Raw genomic sequence first — 22,088 nt, 5'->3', positions numbered from 1 at the left:
TGCCTATGTTTTCTTCTAGGAGTTTGATGGTGTCTTGCCTTATAGTGAAGTCTTTCAGCCATTTTGAGTTTATTTTTGTGCATGGTGTGAGGGTGTGTTCTCGTTTCATTGCTTGGCATGCAGCTGTCCAGGTTTCCCAGCAATGCTTGCTGAATAGACTTTCTTTTTCCCATTTGATGTTCTTGCCTCCCTTGTCAGAGATTAATTGACCATAGGTGTCAGGGTTTATTTCTGGGTTCTCTGTTCTGTTCCATTGGTCTGTCTGTCTGTTTTGATACCAGTACCACACTGTTTTGATGACTGTGGCTTTGTAGTATTTCTTGAAGTCTGGGAGAGTTGTGCCTCCTGCTTGGTTTTTGTTTCTCAGGATTGCTTTGGCGATTCTGGGTCTTTTGTGGTTCCATGTAAATGTTTGGATGGTTTGTTCTAGTTCTGTGAAAAATGTCCTGGGTAATTTGATAGGGATTGCATTGAACCTGTAGATTGCTTTGGGTAGTATGGCCCTTTTTACAATATTGATTTTTCCAATCCAGGAACATGGACTATCTTTCCATTTCTTTACATCTTCTTTGATTTCTTTGATTAAGGTTTTATAGTTCTCGGCATATAGGTCCTTTACCTCCTTGGTCAGGTGTATGCCGAGGTATTTGGTTTTGTGAGGTACAATTTTAAAAGGTATTGTATTTTTGTATTCCTTTTCTAATATTTCGTTGTTGGTATATAGAAATGCCACTGATTTCTGAATGTTAATCTTATATCCTGCTACTTTCCTGTATTTATTGATCGGTTCAAGGAGTTTTTGGGTTGAGTCCTTCGGGTTTTCTATGTATAGTATCATGTCATCTGCATACAGTGACAGTTTGATCTCTTCTCTTCCTATATGGATGCCTTTTATTTCTTTTGTTTGTTTAATTGCTGTGGCTAGGACTTCCAAAACTATGTTGAATAGCAGTGGTGAGAGTGGGCATCCCTGTCTTGTTCCAGCTTTGAGTGAGAAGGCTTTCAGTTTTTCTCCATTGAGTATTATATTTGCTGTGGGTTTATCATAAATGGCTTTGATTATGTTCAGGAATCTTCCCTCTATACCCACTTTGGTGAGGGTCTTGATCATGAATGGATGTTGGACTTTGTCAAATGCTTTTTCTGCGTCTATTGAGATGATCATATGGTTTTTGACTTTTCTTTTGTTAATATGGTGTATGATGCTGATTGATTTGCGTATGTTGAACCATCCTTGTGAACCTGGGATGAACCCTACCTGGTCATGTTGTATAATTTTTTTTGATATGTTGTTGGATTCGGTTGGCTAAGATTTTGTTGGGAATTTTTGTGTCTATATTCATCAGTGATATTGGGCAATTGTTTTTTTTTTTTGGTGGTATCTCTGTCTGGTTTTGGAATGAGGGTGATGGTGGCCTCATAGAATGTCTTTGGGAGTATTCCTTCTTCTTTGACCTTTTGAAAGAGTTTAAGGAGGATGGGCACCAATTCCTCTTTATATGTTTGGTAGAATTCACCTGTGAAGCCATCTGGTCCTGGACTTTTATTTGTAGGGAGTGTTTTTATGACATCTTCAATTTCATTTCTAGTGATCGGTCTGTTCAGTTGGTCTGTTTCTTTTTGATTCAGTTTTGGTAGGCGGTAAGACTCTAGAATATTGTCCATTTCTTCCAGATTGTCAAAGTTGTTGCCGTATAGTTGTTCATAGTATTCTCTTATGGTTTTTTGTATCCGTTGTGATTTCTCCTTTTTCATTTATAATTTTGGTTATCTGAGTTCTTTCTCTCCTCTTTTTAGTGAGTCTGGCCAGGGGGTTGTCAATTTTGTTGACCTTTTCAAAGAAGCAGCTCTTGGTCTTATTAATTTTCTCTATTGTTTTTTAAGTCTCTATTTTATTGATTTCCTCTTTGATCTTTATAATTTCCTTCCTTCTTCTGACTTTAGGTCTTTTTTGTTCTTCTTTTTCTAGTTCGTTTAGGTGGAGGGTTAAGTTGTCAGCTTGAGATCTTTCTTCTTTTTTGAGGAAGGCCTGTATATTGCTATGAATTTCCCTCTGAGCACTGCTTTTGCAGCATCCCACAGCTTTTGAGAGGTTATGTCTTCATTATCATTTGTTTCAAGGTATTTTTTAATTTCCTTCTTGATTTCCTCATTGACCCATTGGTTTTTTTGTAGCATGTTGTTTAGTCTCCATATAGTAGGTTTTTTCTCATTTCTTTTCCCATGGTTGATTTCTAATTTCATGGCATTGTGGTCAGAGAAGATACTTGAGATAATTTCTATGGTCCTAAATTTATTGAGGTTAGCTTTGTGTCCCAATATGTGGTCGATTCTTGAGAATGTTCCATGAGCACTTGAGAGGAATGTGTATTCTGCTTTTTTTGGATGTAGTGTCCTGAAGATGTCAATTAAGTCTAACTTTTCTATTGTTTCCTTTAGGCTCTCTGTTGCTTTATTGGTTTTCTGTGTAGAGGATCAGTCCATTGATGTGAGGGGCGTATTAAGGTCTCCTACTATGATTGTATTCCCATCAATATCTTCCTTTATGTTGGTTAATATTTGTTGTATGTATCTGGGTGCTCCTCTATTTGGGGCATATATGTTGATGACAGTAACATCCTCTCCTTGGATGGATCCCTTAATCATTAAGAAGTGTCCTTCTTTGTCTTTCTTTATGTCTTTTGTTTTAAAGTCTATTTTTTCTGGTATGAGTGTTGCAACTCCTGCTTTCCTGTCATGTCTATTGGCATGAAATATTTTTTCCCACCCCTTCACTTTCAATCTATACATGTACTTTGTTCTAAGGTGGGTTTCTTGTAGGCAGCAGATTGAAGATTTTTGCTTTTTTTTTTTTATCCATTTAGCTACTCTTTTTTTGATTGGAGCATTCAGTCCATTGACATTTAAGGTGATAATTGTTAGATAATTATTTATTGCCCATTAGACCTTGTGTTCCAGCTGATTCTATGATTCTCCATTCTTCCTTTCTTTTTTTTTGGATGGTCTCCAATTATTTTCTGCTTGAGTGTTTTTCTTTTCCTTTTTTTCAAATGCAATATTTGGTTTTGATTTGTGGTTTCCCTGTTTTTAATGTATGCTAACCCCTTCCTATAATTATGTATTTTAGCCTGACGGTCCTGTAGGTTCAAACACTTCATTACTATACTAAAATTAAGAAGAGAAACAGATCAAAAAAAAAAAAGAAATAAAGAAAAAATTCAAAAAAGAGAATTCATTTCCTCACATCCCTTGCCCACATTTTATGATTTTGATGACTCTTTTTTTTTCTTTTTAATTTTATTTTGTTTTAAACATTTTCATGATTAAATCTGTTTGCTGGCTTATCTGAGTGACTGCTCACTGACTGTGGCTTCCTCAATCCTTTCTTTTTGGTTTAGAGAAGCCCTTTCAATATTTCTTTAGCCTGGTTTTGTATTGCTGTATTCTTTTAGCTTTTGTTTGTTGGAAAAAAAATTTTATTTCCCTTTCTATTTTAAATGATATTCTTGCTGGGTAGAATATTCTAGGTTGCATATTTTTTCCTTTTAGCACTTTACATATCTCTTGCCATTCCCTCCTGGCCTGTAGAGTTTCTGTAGAGAAATCAGCTGATAACCTTATGGGGGTTCCCTTATAGGTAATATTTTGCTTTTCTCTTGCTGCCTTTCGGATCCTCTCTTTAGCATTAGCTTTTGCCATTTTTATTATAATGTGTCTTGATGTGGGTCTATTTGGGCTCCACTTGTTTGGGGCCCTCTGTGCTTCCTGCATCTTGAAATCAGCATTCTTTAGATTTGGGAAGTTTCCAGTGATAATTTCTTCAAATATATTTTCCATTCCCTTATCTTTTTCTACTCCTTCTGGAATTCCTATTATGCATAGATTGGCCTGCTTTATATTATCCCATAGGTCACTTATATTGCTTTCATGTGTTTTCATTTTGTTTTCTGTCTGCTGAACTTATTGGGTGATTTCCATTATTCTATCTTCCACATCACTAATTCGTTCTTCTGCATTATTCATTCTGGTTTTTACTGCCCTTAGCTCAGTTTGTATTTCTGCAAATGAATTTTCTAGTTTTTCTTGGCTCCTCCTTATATTTTCTAGTTCTTTTCTGAGGGTATCTGCATTACTATTCATATCTTCTCTTAATTCCATCAGTATTTTCACTATTTCTCTTTTGAACTCCAGGTCTGTCAGACTGCAGAGATCTGTTTCATTGTTGACTGCTTTAGGTGAAATTTCCTGTTGGTTTAACTGGGGATGGTTTCTCAGCTTCTTCGTCTTGCTTGTTGTTTTCTTTTTCTTGGTGGAGTTGTACTCCCCGTGTCCAGGCAGGGTTTGCCTTGGCACTGCTGTGGAATGTTTCCTGGGTGCTGTCTTTGTTGGTCGTCTTCTTTGAGGCAACATGGGTTTTCTTGGGGGTGGGCAGGGCTGACAGGGTCTCTTTGAAGCATGGGAGGACTTCCTGAGGGCAGACAGGACTGGGAGGTCTGCACTGTGATGGAAGCAGATTTCATACGGCTGTGTAGAGCTTGCTTTGGTGTTACTGGGCTGTGGGGCTCTTCTAGGGGGCTTGTGGTGCTGGTCAGCTATTCCACGGGAGTGCAGCACCCCCCAAGGGCGGGAGCAACCAACCAGGCTGCTGAGAACCCAAGGGACTCTTCCCCAGGGCAGCAGGGATTGGCAGGATTACATGCAATAGAGGCAGATTTGTACGGCCAGGCCGAGCTTGTACTAGCTTTTCTGGGCTGCGGGCCTTTTCCTGGGGGGTTGGCAGTGCTGGGTGCTGCTCTGCGGGGGTGTAGCCCCTCCAGAAGGCAGGCAGGCCAGGGCAGGGAAAGCCCCTGCAGTGGTTGGCTTCCTGCAAATGGTGAGGTCAGCCAACTGGGATGTCAGGCAGCCTCAGGTCCAGCACGTGCACACAGGGTTGGGGGAGGGGGGATATACTGGAAAGCACAGCTTTCTGATAGCTGGTGGGCAAGTGAGCTCACTGTGGTGTGGGGAGTATTCTATGGTGGCCCACCCCCCCCTCCTCTCCCCTCCCCAACACTGGTGCCTTGTCTCTCCTTCAGATCCAGCTCTTCTCCCGGGTTCCCTCTGATGTGGCTTTCCACCCCCAGCCCTTAGCGTATTGCTCCCTGCACCTGCAATGCTCGGCTTCCTAGTCTCCCAGACAGTCTCTGCCCTGAGAACTGGACAGACGGGTTCCTGGTCCCCTAAGCAGTCTCAGCACCGCCCACCCTAGCCTGTTCCTGGGCTAACCTCCAGAGCTGAGGTCTCGGTGCTCAGCCCCCACCCAAGCGTCTTGGTTTGCAGTGATTGTGCCAGTAGTTCAGATGATCTGTTCAGTTTTCACTCTGCTGTTCAGAACTCAGACTTACTACTGTGCTCTTCTCTGCATCTGGAGATCCCTCTGATTCGGTTGATCTTTCCATCGAGTAGGTGACTTTCCAGGGTGTGGGATCCCTTTCTCCTCCACAGTTCCCTTTCGGGAGTGCCCATCCAGCCCCAATTCCCCTTCTCTCACTCTGCTCTTTTGTTTTGTTTCACCCAGTTATGTCACGAGATTCTTGCCGTTCTTGGAGTTTAGGTTCTTCTGCCAGCGAATAATTGCTCTTCTGTGAAAGTTGTTTAACCTGTAGATGTGTTTTTCTTGCTGTGTTTGTGGGAGAGAGCGAGCGTTTCCCCCTACTCCTCTGCCATCTTGCCTTTTCCCTCTACTTTGATTGTACATAGTGGTTATAAATAATTATAGTCCCTGTTAAATCAGGAATTTGTGGTATATTGAGAGAGTGGAATCATGTTAATCTGCAGACAACATACTAACCAAGAAATAGATGAACACCTAGTGTTACACAAACTGAACTATTATTCATTGGCCATTTCGTTTTTTCTTTTTTTTATGTTTTTATCACATCTGTAGTTGTATAATGATCATCACAATCCAATTTCACAGAATTTCTATCCCTCAACCCAAGCACATCCTCCCGCCCCCCAAACTGTCTCCTCCAGAGACCATAAGTTTTTCAAGGTCTGTGAGTCAGCATCTGTTCTGCAAAGAAGTTCAGTCTGTCCTTTTTTCAGATTCCACATGTCAGTGAAGGCATTTGATGTTGGTGTCTCATTGTATGGCTGACCTCACTTAGCATGATAATTTCTAGGTCCATCCATGTTGCTAAGAATGACAGTATTTCGTTCCTTTTAATGGCTGAGTAATATTCCATTGTGTATATGTATCACGTCTTCTTGACCCACTCCTCTGTCAATGGACATTTAGGTTGTTTCCATGTCTTGGTTATTGCAAATAGTGCTGCAATGAACATCGGAGTACATGTGTCTTTTTGAGTCATGGTTTTCTCTGGATAGATGCCCAGGAGTGGAATTGCTAGATCAAATGGTAGTTCTATGTTTAGTTTTCTGAGGAATCTCCATACTGCTTTCCACAGTGGTTGCACCAATTTACAATCCCACCAACAGTATCATAGGGTTCCTTTTTCTCTACACCCTCTCTAGAACTTATTGTTTGTAGACTTTTGGATGATGGCCATTCTGGCTGGTGTAAGGTGGTACCTCATCATGTTTTTGATTTGCATTTCTCTACGAATGAGAAACATGAGAATGATGTTGAACATCTTTTCATGTGTTTTTTGGCCATCTGTATACCTTCTTTGGAGAACTGTCTGTTTAGATCTTCTGCCCATTTTTTGATGGGATTGTTTGTTTTTTTGGAATGGAGCTGCAGAAGGTGTTTATAAATTTTGGAGATGAATCCCTTGTCAGTTGATTCACTTGCAAAGATTTTCTCCCATTCTGTGGGCTGTCTTTTCGTTTTGTTTAGGGTTTCCTTTGCTATGCAGAAACTTTTCAGTTTGATTACGTCCCATTTGTTTATTTTTGTTTTTGCTGTCATGACTTTAAGAGGCGGATCTGAGATGTTGCCATCATTTATGTTGGAGAGTGTTTGGCCTATGTTTCCTCTCAGAGCTTTATAGTGTCTGGTCTTATACATGGGTCTTTAATCCATTTTGAGTTGATTTTTGTGTATGGTGTTAGGGGTGTTCTAATGTCATTCTTTTCCATGTGGCTGTCCGGTTTTCCTAGAACCAGTTATTGAACAAGCTGTCCTTTCTCCATTGTATTTTCTTGCCTCCTTTGTCATAGATGAGTTGACTATAGGTGCATGGGTTTAATTCTGGGCTTTCTATCCTGTTCCACTGATCTATATTTCTGTCTTTGTGCCAGTACCATGTGGTTTTGAGGATTGTTTCTTTGTAGTATAGTCTGAAGTCCGGGAGCCTGATTCCTCCAGCTCCATTTTTCTTTTTCAGGAAGTCTTTGGCTATTCTGGGTCTTCTGTGCTTCCAAACAAACTTTAAAATATTTTGTGCAAGTTCTGTGAAAAATGTCCTTGGTAGTTTGATAGGGATTGCAGTGAATCTGTAGATTGCCTTGGGTAGTATAGTAATTTTGATAATATTAACTCTTCCAATCCATGAGCATGGTATGTCTTTCCATCTATTTGTGTCATCTTTGATTTCCTTCATCAGTGTCTTATAGTTTTCAGAATACAGGTCTTTTGTCTCTTTAGGTAGATTTATTCCTAGGTATTTTATTCTTTTGTATGTGATGGTAAATGGGATTGCTTCCCTAATTTCTCTTTCTGCTCTTTCGTTGTTAGTGTATAGAAATGCCATCGATTTCTGTGTATTAATTTTGTATCCTGCGACTTTGCCAAATTCATGGATGAGTTCTAACAGTTTTCTGGTAGAGTCTTCAGGATTCTCTAGGTATAGTATCATGTCATCTGCAAATAGTGATAGTTTTACTTCTTCCTTTCCAATTTGGATTCCTTTTATTTCTTTTACTTCTCTGATTGCTGTGGCTAGGACTTCCAGAACTATGTTGAAGAGTAGTGGTGAGAGCGGACATCCTTGTCTTGTTCTTGATCTCAGCGGGAATTCTTTCTGCTTTTCTCCATTGAGGATGAAGTTCACTGTGGGTTTGTCATATATGGCCTTTATCATGTTGAGGTAGGTTCCTGCTCTGCCCACTTTCTGAAGGGTTTTTATCAGAAATGGGTGTTGGATTTTGTCAAAGGCTTTTTCCACATCTATTGAGAGGATCATATGGTTTTTATTCTTCAGTTTGTTAATGTGGTGTAGCACACTGATGAATTTGTGGGTATTGAAGAATCCTTGCATCCCTGGGATAAATCCCACTTGATCATGATGTACAATGCTTTTAATGTATTGTTGGACGTTGTTTGCTAGGATTTTGGTGAGGATTTTTGCATCAATGTTCATCAGTGAAATTGGCCTGTAGTTTTCTTTTTTTGTGGTATCTTTGTCTGGTTTTGATGTCAGAATTATGGTGGCCTCATAGAATGAGTTTGGGAGAATCCCTTCCTCTGCAATTTTTTGAAATAGTTTCAGAAAGAGAGGTGTTAGCTCTTCTCTATATGTTTGATAGAATTCACTTGTGAAGCCATGTGGTACTGGACTTTTGTTTGTTGGAAGTTTTTTATTTATTTATTATTTTTTTATTTTTATTTATTTATTTATTTTTATTTATTTTTTTACAGAATAAAATACATACATTTACACACAATTACATTCACACAGATTATTATAACATTCATCTTAAGAAACAGATTAAGTGACTCCCACTGGAGAATTGGAATGGAAAATATGCTGAGACAAATAGGAAATTTATTCTATACTTTATCCCAATTTTATGGCTGTCATCTTTACTACTTAGTTTTATCTATTACATTTCAATATTTCTTTAAAAATTAGCATTATACTAAATTTTTATATTATGCAACTAAAATTTATAAAGAATAAAGCCTTATATACCATTAAATATTTTATATAGCATAGTAAAAAGAATAACTTAACTGGTAAGCATAACAAAAATAATACACCCTCTGAAAATAAGTAAAATATAAAATGCATAAGTTGGTTAAAAAACAGTGTAACTATATAAATATGTCCTCACAATTTGTTCCATCTCATTGATTCTTCAATAAAGGCATTACACCATTCTAGGTGATGTTATAAACAAGACATTATAGACTTTACATTGTACCATGGAGAGAAATGGTTATTAATAATGCAATTATAGAACTGTATTATTTAATTGTACAGTGGCATTATTAAATTATAATTATCATAAGTTCTTTGATGGAGAGGAAATCAGAATCAGATATAAGAAGACTTCAGCATTCCAAGAACGACGTCAAATGACCCCATTCATGGTGAATTATGCACTTATTTACTATGAGATATATTTCTTCTCCAGAGATTCCTTGTTTGTGTATCAATTGTAGATTTTTGGCTTGCAGTTATTCTGAAGTTTTGATGTAAGAGTCTATATGTATATGAGATTGTTTTAAGTTGTTATTTTCATAATTGCAAATTCATCTCCGGTGTCCTGCATTTGTACCCACCTTTATCTCATGATTTCTGATTTTGATGGTATAATTGTGCATGGATGATTTCGTATCTTTACTGTACATATACCTTTACTGGTGAGCCTTGTCATTTGTGGAATTTTTGTTTCCTATTGCTGATCTTTTCTTTCCTGCCTTTAGTATTTGTCGTAAGGTTGGTTTAGTGTTGCTGAATTCTCTTAGCTTTTGCTTATGTGTGAAGCTTTTGATTTCTCCTTCAAATCTGAATGAGAGCCTTGCTGGGTAGAGTATTCTTGGTTGGAGGTTTTTTCCTTTCATCACGTTAAGTATATCATGCCACTCCCTTCTGGCCTTCAGAGTTTCTGCTGAAAAATCTGCTGATAACCTTATTGGGGTTCCCTTGTATGTTACTTGTTTCTTTTCCCTAGCTGCTTTCAAGATTTTCTCTCTGTCTTTAATTTTGGTCAGTTTGATTATTATGTGTCTTGGTGTATTCCTCCTTGGTTTATTTTATATGGTACTTGTTGTGCTTGCTGGATTTGAGTGAGGGGTTCCTTTCCCATGTTAGGTAAGTTTTTGGCTGTTATCTCTTGGAATATTTTTACTGCCCCTTCTCTCTCTCTTCTCCTTCTGGCACCTCTATAATACGGATGTTGGTGCGTTTAACGTTGTCCCAAAGTTCTCTGAGACTCTCTTCATTTTTTTTCAATCTTTTTTCTCTTTTTGTTCCGCATCTGTGATTTCCACTAATCTGTCCTCTACCTCACTTACTCGTTCTTCTGCCTCCTGTATTCTGCTGTAAGCTGCTTCTAGTGAATTTTTTATTTCAGTTATTGTATTTTGCATCTCTTCTTGTTGAAGTTTTACATCTTGTATCTCTTTGCTCAGTGTTTCCTGTAAGTTATCCATCTTTGCCTCCAGTTTATTTCCAATGCCTTGCATCATCTTCAGCATCAACAGTCTAAAGTCTTTTTCCTGGAGGCTGAGAATCTCCTCCTCACTTAGCTGTTTTTCTGGGGTTTTTCCTTTCTCCCTCATCTGAGTTATAGTTCTCTGTCTTTTCATTTTTGTAGATTTTTGGTGTGGTGACCTTTTTACAGATAGTAGAGTTGTAGCCTCTCTTTCTTCTGGTGTCTGCTCCCCTTGTGGCTGAAGTCAGTATGGGGGCTTGTTGTAGGCTTCCAGATGGGAGGGGCTGATGCCTGCCCCCTGGTAGGTGGAGCTGATTCAAATCCCTCTGGTGGGTGGGGCTTAGTCTCTGGATGGGATTAGAGGCAGCTGTGTGCCTGAGGGATCTTTAGGCAGCCTTTTTACTGAAGGGCGGGGCTGTGGTCCCACCTTGATTGTTATTTGCCCTGGGGCTTCTCAGCACTGACAGGTGGGGCTAGATTTTCCCAAAATGGCACCCTCCAGAGAAAGGCAAGGCTGCTGAATATTCCCAAGAGCTTTGCTTCCAATGTCTTCCCCCCAAAAAGCCACATTCCCCCCTGTTTTCCCAGGATGCCCTCCAAGAACTGCAGTCAGGTTTGACCCAGATTCCTATGGAGACTTTGCTTTGCCCTGGGACCTGGTGCACGTGAAAGTCTGTGTGCACCTTTTACGAATGGGTTCTCTGTTTCCCCCAGTCCTGTGGATCTCCTGTGCACAAGCCCCACTGGCCTTCAGTGCCAGTTGCTCCAGGACTCTTTCTCCCAGTGCCAGATCCCTACATGAGAGAGTTTGATGTGGTGTTCAAAACTCTCACTCCTGTAGGTGAGTCTCTGTGAACCATTTAGTTTCCAATCTGTGGGGCTTCCCACCCAGGAGGTATGGGTTTGCTTATATCACGAAATCACCCCTCCTACCTGTGGATGTGGCCTCCTCTTTGTCTTCTGGAGTAGGATATCTTTTTGAAGGTTTCCGGTCCATTTGGTTAAAGATTGCTCAGCCTTTAGTTGTGAATTTTGTTGTTTTTAGGAGCTCCAGGTCCTTCTATTCCTCTATCTTAATCCCTCCTCAGCCATTTCATTTTTATTTTAAATTCTTGATGTATCCTTGTAGCCATTGTCAGTTGAAATCTAGACTTTATAACCTATGTCCGTTAATTAAGCATCGTGATTAACAAAACATCGGGAAGTATGATATATATGTGTAGGCTAATTTGGTCATCTTGTAGAATCAATCCATTTGTGAGAAATTATACATTTTGCTTCAGTCTGTCCACCTAATTTTTCTTTTCTTTTTTTGGTTTTTAGGGCTGCACTTGTGGCATTTGGAAATTCCTAGGGTAGGGTAAGGCTGAACATCAGGCTCCCATCTGTGTAAGTCTTGTGAGTTTAAAGAGGGGGAGGGTGGATGTCAGGAACTAGAAAACTATTCTTGATGGTCTCTGTGATCCCTCCTGCCACTCAGTGGTTCGCTTTTAAGCTTTTTCTTCGGGAAAAACAGCCTGGAAAGAAGCAGTGTTCTGAGGTGATGACCCCCAGCCCTGAGGGTTTGGAGGAGTTGGAGGACCAGGTTCTGTTTCCTTTCTCATTCACAGCAGAAGGGCAGAGGTGCTGACCTGTATCATCCTGTCCAGACTGCCAGCCTGCTGCCTGCTGCCTGCTGGTTTGGGCAGAGAAATTGAAAGAAATGGTACCATCTGAAGAGAAGCAAGAGCAGAACTGAAAAGCCTTCCTCCAGGAGACTGGAATAGCTTCCTCTGCTATATAGCAGGACCCCATTGCTTATCCATTCTAAATAGAATAGTTTGCATCCTACTAACCCCAAACTCCCCATCTATCCCTCTCCCTCTCCCCTCCCTCTTGGCAACCACGAGTCTGCTCTCCATGTCTGTGAGTCTGTTTCTCTTTTATAGATAGGCTCATTTGTGCCATATTTTAGATTCCAGATATAAGTGGTATCATATGGTATTTGTCTTTCTCTTTCTTACTTCACTTAGTTTGAGAATCTTTAGTTCCATCCATGTTGCTGTGAATGGCATTATTGTGTATATGTACCACATCTTCTTAATCCATTCATCTGTTGATGAACATTTAGGTTGTTTCCACGTCTTGACTATTGTGAATAGTGCTGCAGTGAACCTAGGGCTACATGTATCTTTTTGAATTGTAGTTTTGTCCAGATATATGCCCAGGAGCGGGATTGCTAGGTTATCACTTTGCTGTATAGCAGGATTGGCACAACATTTTTTTTTTTTGTCTTTTTGTCTTTTTAGGGCTGCACCTCTGGCATATGGAGGTTCCCAGGCTAGGGGTCCAATTGGAGCTATAGCTGCTGACCTACACCATAGCCACAGCAACACCAGATCTGAGCCACACCTGTGACCTACACCACAGCTCACGGCAACACCAGATCCTTAACCCAGTAAGCTAGGCCAGGGATCAAACCCACATCCTGATGGTTACTAGTCAAGTTCGTTAACCTCTGAGCCACAACAGGAACTCTAGCACAGCATTGTAAACAACCATACTTTGGTAAAAAAGAGAAAGGAAAACACACACACACACACACACACACACACACACACACACACACAGACACTTGCACGCACATAAACCTTCCCTCCATCCTATCATCCGACTGTTGCCTCTAGCAGCTTTTTGCCACCCACTTCCTCCAGGACTTCAATTCAGGATGTCCTTTCCTCTTCCGATGGTTTTCTCCTTCCACTCATCCAAGTTTCTTGCCTTTACTGTTTCTACAGAGCTGGCTCTGGAGGAGGGAGTCAGCAGCCTATGATAAGAGACTCTTCTGGCTTCTTTGGTTCTTGTTAAAAATGTGCTGCCCATAGACTCTTGCATGCCTTGGATTAACTTAAGTGTCCTAGATCTTCCAGGACTAATCTTCAGACACCAGTCTTCCCCTGCTATAGCTTTGGCAGTGCCTTTTCACTCAGCTAGTGAGGAAAGAAGGACTACTTTATGCAAGAGATGCTTCCTCCTAGATAATCCATTAAGTCACATGGTCAGCAGAAAGCCATCCTGCACTTCTTGGTGTTCTGTGGCAGAGTTTGCATTATGGAACTAAAACCCTTTACCTCTGTCCTGTCTGGCCATGGCTCTGTTGTCTATGGTCAGGCTAACTATACTGACCTACCTGTTGAGACATTATGAAATGTTCTGTTTTCTCATGCTATTATTTTCTTCTGGTGCTCTTTACTTACTGTGGATGAAGCAGTGGTTGTTAGCATAGCAGAAGCAGCGGTTTGGGTGTTTAATTTTAAACTTGATGCGTTTCTAAACTTCTACTTAGAATTTTTCATAATTTTTATTTCTGCCTTTTTCTTAATTTGTCTGTCTTAAATGCTTATGTAAATAGGGAAATGTATCAAAATGTTATCAAAAGGGTATTTTGTCTTAGCTTTTTTACCATAGTAAAAAATATATATCATAAAATTTGCCATTGCATTCATTTTAAAAAATAAAGTTTGGTATATTTTTATAATAATGCTCACAATACTCAAATACTCATAATAATAATTACACTCATCATGTTGTACAACCATCACCACTATTTCTGAAACTATTCATCACTCTGAATAGAGACTCTGTAACCATGAAGCAGTAACCTCCATTTTCCACTTCATATAGCAACCCTGATACCCTTAATCTACTTCTGTTTATGAATTTGCCTATTCCTGATATTTCACATAGTGGAATCATACAATATTTGTCCTTTTGTGTCATCTCATTTCACAGAGCACACTGTTTTCAGGGCTCATCCGTGTTGTAGCAGAACTTTTTTTCTTCTCATGGCTGAATAATAGTCCATGGTGTGTATATTCCACCTTTTGTTTGTTTATCCCTCTGTTGATAGATACTTAGGTTGTTTCTACCTTTTGGCTATTGTGACTAGTGTTGCAATGAACATTGTCATACAGAGATCTCTTTGAGTTCCTGTCTTCAGTTCTTTGGGTATAAATATATATATGAGTGGAATTGCTGGGTCCTATTCTAATTCTGTGTTTAATGGTGGTGCCAATTTTATGCAATCTTCTAGCCTATTTTATTCATCTTGCTAGTCATGAGTACTGTTCTTTAAAAAAAATAGCACTGTTAATGTGATATGGGCAAATGTTTGTTTTTGAAAAGCTGTCTCACTGATGTAATTTGCATCACTTTATCAGTGAGGTTGAATATTTTTTTCTGCTTATTCGTAATTTGCATTTCCTCATTCGTGAATTGTCTCTGTTATTTCAAAGAATTTAGTTCATTGACATTCTTTAGAACTTGTGTTAACCATCAAATTTAACCCATTTATCTTTGCCAAAAGTATGAGTCATGCAGAAGTTCCGAGGCCAGATGTTGAAACTGTATCACAACAGTGACCTGAGCTGCTGAAGTCACAGCACCAGGTCCTCCACTTGCTGTGCCACCGGGGAACTCCAAGTCCTTTTTAATGCCGACCTGTACATGTTGGTCTTGTCAACAGGCCCACTCATCTTAGGAACTCTGGATTGCTGAACAGAATAAAAAATTAGCATAAATAAGAAATGTAATTTTGGTTGATGAAATTATGAGCATTATATTTACTTATTCATTATTCTTCCATTTGTGTCATTTTCAAATTTGATAACCATAGGGCTGTCTGTTAGCTAAGTTATGTAAAAGAAATGTGGCAGAGAGCAGAACAGGTCTATATGAATCTATTTATTCTGTATATTTTATCTTCTCCTTAGGTGGTCCATGAATTGGAACTTTATAACACAGGATATTATTTAGGCATGTTCATGAATTCTTTTGCGGTCTTTCAGGTATGTTTAGTGTGCTATATAATTTGCAAATACATTACGCTCTTTTACTGTTGCAAACACTTTCAGAGTTAATGATCTGAATTAAGAAATGTTAACTTTTTTTGTCTTTCTAGGGCCGTACTCTAAAAAGTGGCATGTGGAAGTTCCCAGGCTAGGGGTCAAATCAGAACTGCAGCTGCAAGCCTATACCACAGCCTCAGCAACACTAGATCCGAGCCACATTTGTGACCTACACCACAGCTGACGGCAATGCTGGATCCTTAACCCACTGAGCGAGGCCAGAGACTGAACCTGCATCCTCATGGATACTATTCATATTTGTTTCCCCTGAGCCATAACAGGAACTTCCTGAAATGTTAACTTTTTATTAAATGTTTTGCAGAAGTGCAGTATATTATACAAGTGTAATTTGAAATGGGAAGATAGTCATCTTTCTAGTTTTAAAGGAAAATGAATAGATTTACCTTTAGAGAAATAATGGAATTATCATTAAACAAATAATTCCTTTCTTTTATATCCCTTTCCTTGACTTTGAAATGGCTCTTTCTGCCTTGTGTGTGTATGTGCACATGCATGCTTGTGTGTGTGTGTGTGTGTGTGTGTGTGTGTGTGTGTGTGCGTGTGCGTGTGTTTGTCCGGGTATGAGAGAGGGAACGTATGCTCATGTATGTACCTAACCTATCAAAAATCAGCAAGAGTTTAAGAAAAGGGAAATATTTTCACATGCTGCACAGAAACCAATGCACAAGAGTGAGTTAGGAGTATGGGGGACTAGCAATTTAGAGAGCATTTAAACTTTTAAAAGAAAATTAAAATTATTCTTTCTAGGAGTGTGGCCTCTGGGTATTGACAGATGCAAACCTCGTGAAGGATTTCATTGATGGTGTTTGTAAGTAAAACCTGTTAAAGTGCTTTTAAAGTCTTTATACCTTTCATCTCATGTATTTAGTTACTTACATAAATATAAATACTTTCTGGTTGAACGTGGATATTGTAATTTCCATTTTCTCTTCTCTTATCCTACAGTGTTTGAGGTATAATGTACTTGGAAATACATGGAATGTTCTTTCAGCTCCTGTTTATTAAAAAAATTTTTTTTCTTTTTCTTTTTTAGGGCCACACCCATGGCATATGGAAGTTCCCAGGGCTAGGGGTGAATTGGATCTGTAGCCACTGGCCTACACCACAGCCACAGCAATGCCACATCTGAGCTGCATCTGTGACCTACATCACAGCTCAAGGCACTGCTAGATCCTTAACCCACTGAGCGAGGCCAGAGATCAAACCCATGTCCTCAAGGATACTAGTCGGGTTTGTTGCTGCTGAGCCACAATAGGAACTCCTCAGCTCATGTTTAGATCTTTGTAATGAATGCATTCCATTTTCTCTCTATAATTTCCTGATACAATTGTATTTTTGGACATATTGGAAGATCCTATGCCTCTAATTTGTATTGCAAACTGTGGTGTTATTTTATTTTTTTTAATAGTGATTTTTATTTTGTTGATTTTTTACTGTACAGTAAAGTGACCCAGTCACACACACAGACACACACACATATATATATACATTCTTTTTCTCACATTATCCTCCATCATGTTTCGTCATAAATGACTAGATATAGTTCATAGTTGTCTGTGCTATACAGCAGGATCTCATTGCTTATCCATTCCAAATGCAATAGTTTGCATCTACTAATCCCAGACTTCCAGTCCATCCCATTCCCTCCCACTCCCCTTTGGCATCCACAAGTCTGTTCTCCAACTCCGTGCATTTATTTTTTGTGGAAAGGTTCATTTGTGCTGTATATTAGATTCCAGATATAAGTGATATCGTATGGTATTTGTCTTTCTCTTTCTGACTTACTTGACTTGGTATGAGAGTCTCTAGTTCCATCCATGTTGCGGCAAATGGCATTTTTTTTGTTTTTTATGCCTTAGTAATATTCCATTGTGTATATATACCACATCTTCTTAATCCACTCATATGTCAGTGGGCATTTAGGTTGTTTCCATACCTTGGCTATTGTGAATAGTGCTGCATTGAACGTGCAGATGCATGTGTCTTTTTCATGGAAAGTTTTATCTGGATATATGCCCAAGAGTGGTATTTCTGGGGCATATGGTAGTTCTATATTTAGTTTTCTGAGGTACCTCCATACTGTTTTCTATAGTGGTTGTAGCAGTTTACATTCTCACCAACAGTGTGGTGTTATTTTGGAATTAATTAAAAGAAGCATTGTATTTTTGAAACATTTTTGTTCTCCAACTTGTTGTTGTTCACCTAGAATATCATCCTGATGCCATTAAAGTATGCTGCCAGACACACACACACACATACACCAGACACACACACCAGACACACACACACATGTGGGTGCGCCTCATCAATCAGAGTTCTTCCTGGGTAGGGTCACATCTGTACATCCTCGTTCCCTGAATTGCTGAATAGAGTTGACCACTTACCTCATTAAAAGAAGTGTGCTTTTTGGAAGAAGTCATAAAACAGTTTGATGGAAGTAAATGTATAAATGAAAATGATTGATTCTAGAAGTTTTTCTCTTATATGAAATCATCTTGAAAGACCCCAGAGCTGTCACAGCCGTGAATTCCCTACTTCTGTCTGGTGTTCGCAGTTACCTCACATTCCCCAGCTTTGGGTTGGTTCTTGACACCACAAGATACCTGAGCCTCTGTGTAAGGTTCATAGGATAATTTTGTCATCTCAAAGATTTTATGAAGTCATTATGCTCTTTGCAGATGAAAGGCTCTCTGTCTTTCTCAGCTCTCACCCATCTTTGTTTATGTTCACTCATTGAATCCTGATGGCCACTGCAGTCCTCATTCTATGGTTGTGATACCTGTCATATCCCTCACCTTTTCTGCGAGTCTTCTAACTTCTCACTGTGATGGAAGAAACCTGACTCCCATGTTGCATCTTATGTTTCTAGAAACATTCTCAAGTGATTGACACTAATGTTTTTGCCTGTTTTCTGGTTCAGGGTCAGTAGGTGCCTAGTGTTCAGTATTTTCTTGGCTACTTCAAGACTATTGTTCAGTAACTCACAGTTAAAAATCCCCTTATCATTTGAAGCCACCAAATTTCAGGAAGTTCCTGTGTGGCACAGTGGGTTAAGGGTCTCAAGTTGCTGCAGCTTTGGTGCAGGTTACAGCTGTGGTGTGGGTTTGATCCTTGGCTTGAGAACTTCCATATGCCACAGGTGTGGCCAGAAAAAAATTTCAATTACAGATTTTTTTTTTGTCTTTTTGCCATTTCTTGGGCCCCTCCCACGGCATATGGAGGTTCCCAGGGCCAGGGGTCGAGTTGGAGCTGTAACCGCTGGCCTATGCCAGAGACACAGCAACGCGGGATCCGAGCTGTGTCTGCACCTATACCACAGCTCACAGCAACACTAGATCCCCAACCCACCAAGCAAGGCCAGGGATTGAACCTGAAACCTCATGGTTCCTAGTCGGATTCGCCAACCACTGAGCCACAACAGGAACTCCTACGGATTCTTTAATCAGCATTCTGTCACCTACTTTCCCTTTCCCTGTCTATACATTGATGATTGTCAGAGAAGATTCAGTCTTGGGTGTTCCCTTCATGGCTCAGTGGTTAATGAACCTGACTAGGATCCATGAGGATGCAGGTTCGATCTGGGACCTTGCCCAGAGGGTTAAGGATCTGGCATTGCTGTGGCTGTGGTGTAGGTCACAGATGCGGCTCCAACTCGATCCCTAACCTGGGAACCTCTATATGCCCTGGGTGCGGCTCTAAAAAGCCAAAAAAAAAAAAAAAAAAAAAAAAAGATTCAGTCTTACTCCTGTTGTCATCCTGGGAGATTTGAATGTCCATGTGGTTGGTCCATCTAACAGGCTCTTTGCTCTTTACCCTCACACTTCAAATGCTTGCCCTCCTTCTTTGTACATGCATTCACTCCCCTACTTCTGTTAAATGTCTTCTTTGGTCATGACTTCTGATTATTCTGGGTCACTGACTCCTCCTGTACCTATTTCACCCCAGTGCCTTGACCATGTGGTCAGTCAGTTGGGTAGAATTCTTCCCTGGTCCCTTGTTCTTCCACGACACCTTCCTCATTAAACCCAACTCTGGGAGCTCCCTTGTGGCTCAGCAATTAAGGATCTGTCACTGCTGTGGCTCTGCTTACAGCTGTGGCTCCACTTCGATCCCTGGCCTGGGAACTTCTGCCTGCCACAGGAGTGGTCAAAAAACCCCAACTATGAGCAATTCGACTGTTTATAATACTCATGTTTCTTCTCCCTGATGCCCCACGAATACCTTAAATTTGATATGTTACAAACCAATTTTATGATCTTTTCTGTCCTCACAGCCTTCATTTTTCCAGTGTGACTTGACTGATGTAGGAGGCCTTGGGGTGATATGATTCCATATCTTTGTTAATGAAACTATCATCTACTCAGATGTCCAAGTCAGAAACCTGGAACCATCCTTAATTCTTTCTCTCTGTCGGCTGTGAAACAGCATAGTGGTTAAGAAAGGAATTTGCCATTAAATGCTTCTGGCTTTGAATTCTGGCTTTATGACCCTGAGAAAATCCATTAAGCTCCCTAAACTTTGGGTTTGTCCCTGAAACATGGAACTAATAAGATGACCTATGTTGCAGGCTTGTTGTGAGGATAAATCCAGAAACATGTGTAGTGGCCGGCACTGCCTGCCCTCACAAGTCTGGAGTTACCTGTCTTCTCTCAGCTCTAGTTTATTATTCATTACTTGGTAGCTGATATTAACAGCATGCCTGGCATGTGGGAGGCAATGGCCATTCCGACTTGGTTTTGCCATTCCACAGCAGAGAGATCATTGGCCGCATTGGGGCTGATGTTCTTTCTCTCCGCATTTTATGCTGCTCTCCCCAATATGTGTGGTTGTGTTCTGGACATGCTTTTGTACTTAGCTTACTTTTTACTCTTGTACGGGATACTCTTTTATCTGGAGACATAAGGGAAATGGGATGGAGAAAATGCAACATGAATTTTTTTCTGCTAGCCTACCGTCCTCTTCATCATTCAGATTCTGTCCAGCGTTCTTTGCATGGCAGATGTTTTGCCTGTGCTGCCCTTCCTACTGTGCCTTTGTCTGCATCCCCCACAGACTGTGGGTGCAGCTCTTCCCACCCATCCTTCTACCTTTATTGTATTGTACTTTCTATAGTATAATTCCTTTCACATTTTATTTTGAAACAATTTAGGCTTATAATAAAGTTGAAAGGATAGAGATAGATGATCTAGCGTCTTTATGTCAACAGGGCTTTTTTTTTTTTTTTTTTAAAGAAAAAGGCTAATGACCTGGATGATTGTAACATCTTGTGGCTGGTGTAGGCAAAGGCAGTCAGCACTAGGCAGCTGAGGAGAGGAGGATGGCAGAGTTGGAGGTGGCTTTAAAAATAGGATTTAACTTATTTTTAGCAGCTGATCTATAAGTGGATTTTGGCATTGAACTTTTTTTGGGGAGGGATATGGCTCTGCTCTTAGTGGCCACATGGTTATGTGGTCACATCATGTGACTTCCCCGGGTCTAATGTGTCTGTGAAAAATGACAGGACTGTACCAGACAAACCCTCAGGGCCCGTTGGCTGAGGGTGCCATGATTCTGTGCACTGAGTTGGGGATCATTCTCTTTAGTGACTTTTTCCTAATGGCATCAATGTTTATTTTTAGATGACAGTGTCGAGTGGGCCGAGAGGTTTGTGGAGGAAAATGAAGGTCACTTGGTAGATTTTCATGACTTTTCCTTGGGTAGCAGTCCTCGTGTCAGGAAACATTTTCCAGAGACTTGGATTTGGCTGGACACCAAAATGGGGTAAAATTTTATAAAGTTCTTTGGCCATGTATATTTTGTTTGGTCTTTGTTTTCAGTAAGTTTTGCCCTCTTCCTCATGGGTAAGTACAAACATAGTGTGATGAAGAACTAAATAGACCAGGAGGGATTTTTAGAATGAGGCTTATTATGTCTAAATCGAGTGTTTAATAAAGTCCATGCAGATCGAGGCAGCGAGAGGGTCATCAAGGAGAAGATGGGACTTTCTCCAGGGAGGGGCAAATTTGACTTCCTTGGGGTTCTCATCGGGGAAGGAGTGCTCAGGGTACCATTGCTGCCTTGCAGTGGGAAGAACCTACCCTGTGCCTTGTGGCTGCTCACATTACATCCCTGTGAGCCACCGGCAGAGGAGGTATGGCCTTGGAGGACCTAGCTAAGCTGAAAAACCCTGTGCTACCTATACAGTGGCTGAGCAGGTAAACCAGGAAGTCCCCACGTATTGGCACTCAAAATACGGGTGTTTGAAGTAAGACCTAAGCCAGATTCAAAACAACAACAACAACAAAACCCAGTAAACCCCCAAAAAGCAAATGGCAGCATTAACTTGAGACACAGAGGGAACATTTTATGCGTGTTGAGAGAAACGAAGTGAGTTAAATTTGAAAAAATATATTAGCTATACTAATACATATATGTATAATATACTAATATATATAAAGTTTCATATACAAAGTTTATGAAAGTGATGTTAATTCGAAGATATAACCTTGGAGAAAGATTTTGTTGTAATATGGATGAGTATGCGGTATTATGACCTTATTATGACCTAGTCCTTGAGAACTTGGGATCTACTGCCTTACGATTAAATCTTTAAACAAATTTAGAGATGTCAATGATTTGGAAAATTTCAATTCTTCCAAAAAGTGATTGAGATTTTGGTGGCCTGTTTTGAAATGTGTCAGTTCTTGGTTTTGTGATCTTTATGTTTATACTTCAGTTCCAGGATTTACCAAGAATTTGAAGTTACTGTACCTGATTCTATCACTTCTTGGGTTGCAACTGCTTTTGTGATCTCTGAGGATCTAGGTTTTGGACTAACACCTGCTCCAGTGGAGGTAATATATTAAAGGGCTGCTT

At 40.0% G+C, this 22,088-nt stretch overlaps 1 protein-coding gene across 1 annotated transcript in view; it reads left to right on the top strand.

The window, feature by feature from the left end:
* CD109 (CD109 molecule) overlaps nucleotides 1-22,088 on the top strand; it is a 159,516-nt gene that overhangs the window by 88,108 nt on the left and 49,320 nt on the right. The window contains exons 16-19 of the mRNA XM_001927545.7: nucleotides 15,078-15,152; nucleotides 15,981-16,041; nucleotides 20,852-20,993; nucleotides 21,949-22,066. Coding sequence (XP_001927580.3) covers nucleotides 15,078-15,152; nucleotides 15,981-16,041; nucleotides 20,852-20,993; nucleotides 21,949-22,066 — 396 coding nt within the window. The remainder of the gene's footprint in view (nucleotides 1-15,077; nucleotides 15,153-15,980; nucleotides 16,042-20,851; nucleotides 20,994-21,948; nucleotides 22,067-22,088) is intronic.

This window comes from Sus scrofa, chromosome 1 (genome assembly GCF_054392235.1).
Source record: "Sus scrofa isolate SSC_HxYL_T2T_F1_AM1 chromosome 1, Sscrofa_HxYL_maternal_Yorkshire_Landrace_v2.0, whole genome shotgun sequence".
Classification (NCBI taxonomy): Eukaryota; Metazoa; Chordata; class Mammalia; order Artiodactyla; family Suidae; genus Sus; species Sus scrofa.
This window is presented reverse-complemented; position numbering and strand designations above follow the sequence as displayed.